The sequence below is a fragment of the Ahaetulla prasina genome, chromosome 2, assembly GCF_028640845.1.
Source record: "Ahaetulla prasina isolate Xishuangbanna chromosome 2, ASM2864084v1, whole genome shotgun sequence".
Classification (NCBI taxonomy): domain Eukaryota; kingdom Metazoa; phylum Chordata; class Lepidosauria; order Squamata; family Colubridae; genus Ahaetulla; species Ahaetulla prasina.
Genome location: NC_080540.1, coordinates 139,045,758 through 139,054,184, shown reverse-complemented (window position 1 = coordinate 139,054,184; position 8,427 = coordinate 139,045,758). Strand labels below are relative to the sequence as shown.

General features: G+C 40.3%; 1 protein-coding gene across 1 annotated transcript in view; it reads left to right on the top strand.

Annotated features, from left to right (window-relative positions):
- The first annotated feature begins 734 nt into the window (after positions 1 to 734).
- Positions 735 to 8,427, top strand: part of TTYH2 (tweety family member 2) — a 78,431-nt gene continuing 70,738 nt past the window's right edge. Inside the window, exon 1 of the mRNA XM_058169695.1 lies at positions 735 to 1,001. Coding sequence (XP_058025678.1) covers positions 870 to 1,001 — 132 coding nt within the window. The 5' untranslated portion in view covers positions 735 to 869. The remainder of the gene's footprint in view (positions 1,002 to 8,427) is intronic.

Sequence of the window (8,427 nt, the reverse complement as noted above, 5' to 3'; positions counted from 1 at the left end):
ATATATCTTCTTTCCTTCATGGTTTCATGGTATTTATGACAACACAGTGACACACGACAGAACAAGCTAACCAGAGAATACATTTTTTCAGATAATAGAACATATTCTTGAATGAATTAAAATGGGGTGTTTTCCCCCCCAGAGCCCTTTAAAGAATAAGATTAAATTCTTCCCACTTCATTCCACCTCAATATAATTTTTCCTCCATTTTTCCCCCACTGAAGAGTTATCCAGTAATTAGGAGCATGTGACAAACCCACAATAACTTGTTATTAATATTAATACTAATATTGAAAAAATTCTCATTTGTTTGTATTACTACCTTGAATGAAATATTTAAAAAAAAGTGACCCATTTGATGGTTTCAAATTCTGCATTTTATTTCAGAGGGAGGGAGTGGCAGGAGCACTAAACCCCCACCCCTGTGCTCTTCCCACGCACATCCTCCTTTGAAATACTTCTGTGCGATCCTCATAACTTGGCACGAGTGGGTTTCCCGCGAGTGAGGACATCCTCCAGACGGGTGGGGGCGGGACCTCTTCTTTCTTTTCGCCTGGAGACGGGCAAGCAAATCTTTGTACCACTGACTGACAGGGGAAAAAAAAGGAAAAAAAAAAAGAGACCCCGAGCCAGAGAAACCCTTTGAGCACCGTCTCCGACATCCTGCAGGGGGCGTCGGCTGCAACCCTTAAAGCTTCCCTTTGCCGCTCGAAAGAAAAGAAGAGGGGGGCGGGGCCTGCCGGGCGAGCTCCGCGAGGCGGCACGCGGGAAGGCAGGGCCCCCGGCCGGCGTGCGGAGTGGACCGGCGCGAGCGGGCGCGAGCGGATGCTTCCGAGGGCCCCGGGTTGCAAGCAGGGACGGCGGGAGCGATGTTGCTGGCGGCGCGGGCCGAGTACCTCGCGCCCTGGTGGACATCGTGGCTGCACGGGCTCCCCCATTTGAGCTTCAGCCTGCGACCCGTGCCCAGCGCCTTCCGGCCGAGGGACGACGACTACCAGCAGGTGCGCTTTCCGCCCGCCGCCTTCGTGGGTGGCCTCGCCATCCCCTCGCCTGCCCCTGACTTGGCGCGTCTTTGCCGCTTTCCACCTTTTCCCTCAAACCGGAGGCTGCACGAAGCTTCGGGTGTTTGCTGGCTCTTCGTATCCCCCCACCCGCCCCTCCGGATGTTCTCCTGGTCTTGTTGTCCGTAATGGAAAACTGTCTGTTTGCTTCGGATCTAGGGATCTAAGATCTGAAGGGGCGTGCATAAGAGCACCAGCGTGCCTACTGTCCCTGTCCTAATGTTCCCTTTAGTTGTATTCGTTTTATATATTCAATTCATGCTTATACTTATATATATATATATTATTTAATATTTATTTGATTAAATAAATAAAATAAATAAAGATCTTGAAAGGGGAGCCCTGGGTTTCCCTGCCCAGAATCGATGCTTGTGCCTTTCCAAACAAGACGAATTACGCCGTCCGTGTCGGTAAAATCGCCCCCTTTTTTGGGGGGTGGGGGTGGGACGACACAAGAGATCTTTAGTCAAGGGACCTTCCAACTTCCTTCCCTCCTCCTTCCTTTCCGTCCACCCCCGTGGTTTCTTTGCACCGATGAAGCCCCCCTCGAGGGCCTGCCTTGCTCCCCGACGATAGACCGATAGAGGCGGAAGGTTTGGAAATCCAAAATAATGTTAACCCTCTTTGTACGATTCTGGTTCTGCCCCAGCCCGGCAGGTCATTGATTCGTTCGAGATCGGCGAGGCGATGAAGCGTGGTGAAGTCTGGAGTACTTTCTGCCCGGTTGGCTTGTCGGCGTAGTCGAGTAATGGTTGTGATTTCTCTACCCGGCCCTTTCTTTCTTTCTTTCTAAGTGCTGGCGTGTAACGTTTTGCCGTTTTCGCCTTTCTGGTTGCTAGGGAATTAGCGGTTTCTGCTTTGATGTTGGCGTGATATCTTTTACGTTAAAATGCAGTCTTTGGGATGCTGTCATTTAAAAAAAAGGTGGAGGCGGCTGAGCTTTCTGTTGGCTGCTTTAAAACCAGGTGCCCATCGATTGTTCCTCGAAGTTACAAAAATAAAACGGAAGTTTTATCTGATCTGGATGAAATGTATGTTAGAAACCCTTCTGGCCAGTGGACTTCCTCTCTCGGTTTTTGGTAACCTTTTGGTTTTTTTGCTCCCCCGTGTCATCTTGCTGCCTAAGTCGGTCCATAGAATTGGAAGGAGTCTTGAAGATGTCTGATTTGTCTCTTGCTCTATGCTAAATCTATAACGTGGGCTAAAACAATATTCTTAAAAGAGGGCCCTCCACTCTTTCGTATATGGAAACCTTGAATCCATTGTATATTGAGGTCGGCCAATTCTTTCTTGACAAATAATTAGCTCAGGATTTATCTCTCTCTGCATCTTCAGTCATTGGTTCTAAGTGTTGTTCTGTTCTATGGAGGTCCAGGGATTAAAGGTAAAGGTTCCCCTAGCGCATATGTGCTAGTCGTTCCCGACTCTAGGGGGCGGTGCTCATCTCCGTTTCAAAGCCGAAGAGCCAGCGCTGTCTGAAGATGCCTCCGTGGTCATGTGGCTGGCATGACTCAATGCCAAAGGCACACAGAACACTGTTACCTTCCCACCAAAGGTGGTTCCTGTTTTTCTACTTGCATTTTTTATGTGCTTTTGAACTGCTAGGTTGGCAGAAGTTGGGACAAGTAACGGGAGCTCATCCCATTACCCGGCACTAGGGATTCGAACCACTGAACTGCCGACCTTTCAATCGACAAGCTCAGCATCTTACCCACTAAGCCACCCTATCCCTAGTCATGGATAGGTCCTAGTAAATCAGAGACACTATAAGCAAAGAGTTATTTGGACAAGTTCTGGGTCCTAACTTATTACATGCGGATCATTCCGTGTCAAGTGGTCTGGGGCTCCCAGGTCGACTATCACGGATTTTGATGAAATTTGATGTGAACATGCACACATGTCCCCAATGAACATTGGTAAAGTGTTATGTTTGCTGATGCAATACTTGTGGAGTTACAGTCATTTGTGTGACCCCATACCACAGCCTTTGACACTATGACTCTGAGAGTTCAGCAACTTTGAGACATAATATCCCTGGCAACATTTTGTTGAGAGAAACAAAACTTGGCCATCTTGTACAACTAGTTGTGCTCTATTAAACAAAATAATAAAAACATTCTCATGAGCAATCTCCATCTAGATAATTTGGAGCAAAGTTGGCCAAAAATGACTACGGCGCAAAAAAGGGTAGTTTGGCTTTTTATATCTCTGGAAGGAAAGATGAGAAACGTGAAACTTTGTGCGTAATAACGTAGCAACCCAAGGTTTCCGAATATAAAATTTCATTCTCCTGCTGCTTTCTAATAGTTCACAAATTGAGTATAAAGGTGACGGCTTTTGTAAAAAAGGCCAAAAATAGGGTATTTTCAGCCCGCTTTTACAAAAAAAGGCCCTCTGGAAACTCTGTTAAATCATTCTCATTAGAAAGAGCATGTTTCAAAACCCCTAAAAAAGTAGAGTTGTTGTTTCTTCGCTGACATATAAAGCCCTAAAAATAGGGACAAAATGGAGGACGTTGTATGGCAACGTCACATCCATACTATTATTGTTTCGTCTTGTTTGTTTTATATAGACATCCTTACTACTATTATATTGCGTTGGTCCATAGTGCTGGTTGTTACGTTGCCTGCATTTATGACAAACAATGGTGGGTAGGCAACATCGTGGAAATTTCGATCAAACAAAATGATGCACTGGTAAGTAACATTTATGCATCTGTGAGGCCCTGCTCATTCATTTTATTGGCCTGAAAGACAAGATGCTTGTTGGGTTCCTGAACCACATCTTATTTGTGTGCTTTCCAGTGTCTTCAGTCATGTTGTCAGGTCAACAGTATCAATTCCCAGAAGTGACAGTAATACATAAAGCGATCGTTGGAATCGTTGGAATTTGGAAGTATGGACTTTGGCTTGGGAACCATATAAGATAAGCTGCCCAATCGGCAGTTTGGGAACTGGACAGATAACCACACAAGGCTTTGGAACCTCGAGGAAGAAACCAAACTACAGGCTTGGGATCCTGAACCAAGAAACCCACCCGTGGGACTATTGCAGAACTATCGGGTGTGCCCCCTATGGCGATGGGGTTGTTGGGTCAAGTGCCTGAACTGGTAGTGACAATGTCACCATGGGCCAGTGCAATATAATAGTAGTAATGATGTCTATATAAAACAAACAAGACAAAACAATAATAGTATGGATGTGACGTTGCCATACAATGTTCTCCACTTTGTCCCTATTTTTGAAGATGTTGATCAGTTGGTTTCATGACATGTCCTCAGCTCTGGGTCACAACAGATAACCTGGTTCCTCATTCTCATTTTCTTGACATCGCTTCTTCCAAAGAAGAACCCAGGGCACATATGACAAGCAGACTGGTTTGAAATTTTTGGGATCTTTTATGTAATTTGTCTATTTTCTGTCCTCCAATTCATCACACTCCAGAAATCCTCACACACAACCTAGAAATAACTTCTTCAGGCTTCTTCAGCCCCCAGAGATATCATTTTTACCTGGTCCTGGAAATGTAAACTCATTTAAAATAGTGTAGACATTTTGTAACATTTCCTTTCCTGTCTATTCTGCTGCATGTGGTGTATTCTAGAGAGCCCAAATGTATATATTGGAATTTCTACTTCTTGAGATTGGTATTATAGGCATGCTAAAATTATACTATTATATCTTCATAGTTCATTCTGCCAAACAGATTGGCTACTACCACTGGGGGGGGGGGAAATCAATTTCCTTTGCAATGAGGTAGTGAAGATTGACATATAGCCGAATTGCCCACAGATCGTATAGTGTTTTTAGGAGTTGATGTTGAATTCTTTGATCTGCACTTCTTGGTTATGAATTTATGCCTCACAGTATGACTCAGGGGATAAAGCAGGTCAATGTGTTTGGCTCCACTTTGTATCACTTTGTGAAAATTGGCCCCAGATGGTAGACTCTCAAGGAATGACCCGTAAAAGCAATACAGTTTGCCAATCCTTCATTTAGATCCACTGAAGGAGGGCCTTAGAGAACTTAAATTTTATCCATCTTATTGTGTAATTTGCTTAGCAGACTGTTTGGCATTTTATTTATGAGAACGTAGATATCAAGTCCAGACAGATGAATTTTCTCCTTGACAAGCTGTCCCTAACCTGCTCATTTAGGTCTTCCTCTAAAAATGTACCGATCATTGCTGTGGCTGAGTCCATCACCTTCTCATCCTATTCTTTTCTTTCTTTCCACCTTTTCCAGCATTAGGGCCTTTTCCAGAGAGCTAATCCAGAGAGCTAGCTAGGGTAGTTTGAACTTCATCATTAGTGCCTTCAGTAAGAACTGTGGACTGCTTTGTTCAATGTTCCCTTTGCTTGTTTTCTTGACTGACCATGGTATTCTCAGAAGTTTTCTCCAAAATTCCAAAGCATCAATACTCTTCCTATCCTGCTCTTTTTACATATAGAGTTTCACTTTAATAAATGGACATTGTATATATTTCTTTGCTACCTTGTATTTGATTTTTTAAAAATACAGATAACTCTTACAAAATAAACATTCAAACAATATTGCTAATTTTACTATCTTCAGTATTGTCAGATGCTTCCTGGAAATCCAGATATATTCTAATCAATACCCTCTCTCTCTCTTTCTCTCCCTCCCTCCCTCTCCCTCCCTCTCTCTCTTGATTTCTTTTCCTTATTATTTCATTTCAGATTTCTGCAGCTTGTTTTTTTTAATATATAATAGCCATGTTTTTCTTTTAAAAATCATATAGGATCTCAGCATTGTTGGGACATCATCATTTTGGCCAGAAGAACCATGAATTGTTCATCAGTATTCCTTTTGTGTTTGACTCAGTGTATCTGCTGTGTTCATTTTGTACCATTACAAATACCACAACCCTCTAATGTCACAAGCAATTTTGTACAATGAAGATTTGTGGCTTGTGGGTGAAAATTTTCCCACTGTATGGGCAGGCCTGAAGAATTAGAACTGGATTAATTGAGTCCAGGATTTTGAATAATTCCGATATAATTGAGACATGCACATCTCTAATATGCCGGGAGCTAGTGGCGCAGATGGCAAAGAGAAGTGTCATTAATAGGTCTGAAGGGGAAACAATCAGAACAGTGGGAAATGGCTACAATTATATGCCACTCTTTAGGTGTTCACCTGGAAAACTATCTAATGGACTTTATATGCAGGAAAGCAAACACTGGCACAAATGACTCTAACCTATTTTATGGGCACACTATAACAACTTTTATAATAGCGAGAATTCTGGATCTGATTATGGTTAAAGCAAGAATTTTATAAATGTTTCCTGATGCCTTTTTGTGGTAGGTCCCTTGTTCCTCCATAAGTATTTCCTGAAAGAGAGAGAAATAATTTGTGAAGCAACATTTGATACAAATTCAGGAAATCAAATGTGCTTTTTTGTTGTTGTTAAAATAAATAAAATTTTTCTGTGTGTGCAAGTCTGAAACTGCACAATGAAATGTAACCTTTAGACCTGATAAAGTGAATCAGGCTTGTTTAGCCCATTTCTCTCTGAATCTGTGGAATGAGCATGAGTTAAAACAGGAAAGTCAATTTCTTTCTTTTGGACCAATGCTGTCACATTGCTTGGCCAAACCTACTTTGAATGGGAGCAGACAGAGCGAGAAGCAAAACCCACAGTGAGTTTTGAGAGATGGCTAAATCTGTGAATCTAGCTATGTATTAAAACCTCCCAGCAATCAAATGTTGTGAAGGCAGATTGTTTCCAACAGACTGTTCTATATATAAGTAAAGTTCAGTATTTTTAGCTCTTCTTTTAAAATTTGTAGCTTTTTAAAATGGTGGTTTGTGTTGAGTGGTTGGAGAAAAGCAAAATGTGAATTAAACTGACTTTAAAAAGTCAGTTTTGCCCTGTTTTTATGACTTGTCTTGCAACAGTTGTTAAGTGAATCATTGCAGTTGTTAAGTTAGTAACATAGTTATTAAGTGAACCTGGCTTCCCCATTGAATTTGCTTGTCAGAAGATCACAAAAGCTGATCACATGATCCCAGGACACTGCAATCGTCATAAATTGCTAAGTATTTGAATTTTCATCACATGGCCATGGGGATGCTGCAACAATCGTTAAGTGTGGAAAACGGTCATAAGTCACTTTTTCACTACTGTTGTAACTTTGAATGGTCACTAAACAAACTGTTGTAGGTTAAGGACTACCTGTATTAGTGATAGTTCAAATAGATCCATTCCAAAAATGATTTCTGAATTGTGCTTCATAATTAACTCTTATCAATATTAATCATAATTCCTAATCAGGTAATTTGGGAAGCTTTGATTAAATTAAAAGCAGAAGCTAAATTATATAAGTTTAAGAAGGAGCTTTTAAACTCTACATTTATTGCAGCTGCTTTCAATTTTGCATGTCACAACAAACCACAGCTTAGTATTACATCCTGAAGATTTAGAAACTATTAATAGTGTCCTTAAAATTATCATGATTTTCCAGAACGATTGCCATATTGTATGTGATCAACTGTATAATTGCAAATGAAAAAGTTTATTGGCCCGTTGTTTTCAAAATGTCTGAATTTTTCAGAGTTATAACCTGAGAGTTTCTCAGAATTTTTCTAATTATATCCCATAATAAAAGCTGAAATTTTCTGTAGACAAGGATGTAATAAAAGTAAATGTTTGTTTTTCTCTTAACACTTGACTTCAGAGTTTTTCAAATAAGGAACCATTTATTTTTTTAAAAAAACATACAACCAGACAATAACAGAATAAAATCAGGAAAAGAACACACCCAGGCGATAAACATCCAAATCCTAAGAACTGTGTGTGTTAAAAAGCAGGTTTAGAACATGATGGAAGAGCTGTTTGGTCTCTTCTCTCTGTTGTCCAAATAATGTATCTAATCATATTATGGTATAAAGAAAGAATATAATTTTTATTAATAATTTTAATTTTTCATCACAGCTATAAACAAATTTAATAACTCTTCACTCCCAATAAGATAGAAGAAAGCTTTGGATGATCCAGAATTGTCTCTAAACTTAATTAAAAACATTTATAAAAAATTCTATATATATATATATATATGTTAGGATAAATATATATTTTGATGAAGCTGGAATTAGGGATTTTTCTTTATAGTACAAGAGTTGTACCTTGTGTGTCCAATCACACTTGGCCAATAAAAAAATCTATTCTATTCTATTCTATTCTATTCCATTCTATTCTATTCTATTCTTTGCAATGTATAAGTGACAAAAATATTATATATTTTTTTCCTTTTGAATTTTGAAAAATCACATGATTATACTTTAGTTTAATTTGATTTTTGAGAATCTATTTATTTTTCTAGACATGCCAGGTTGGCAGA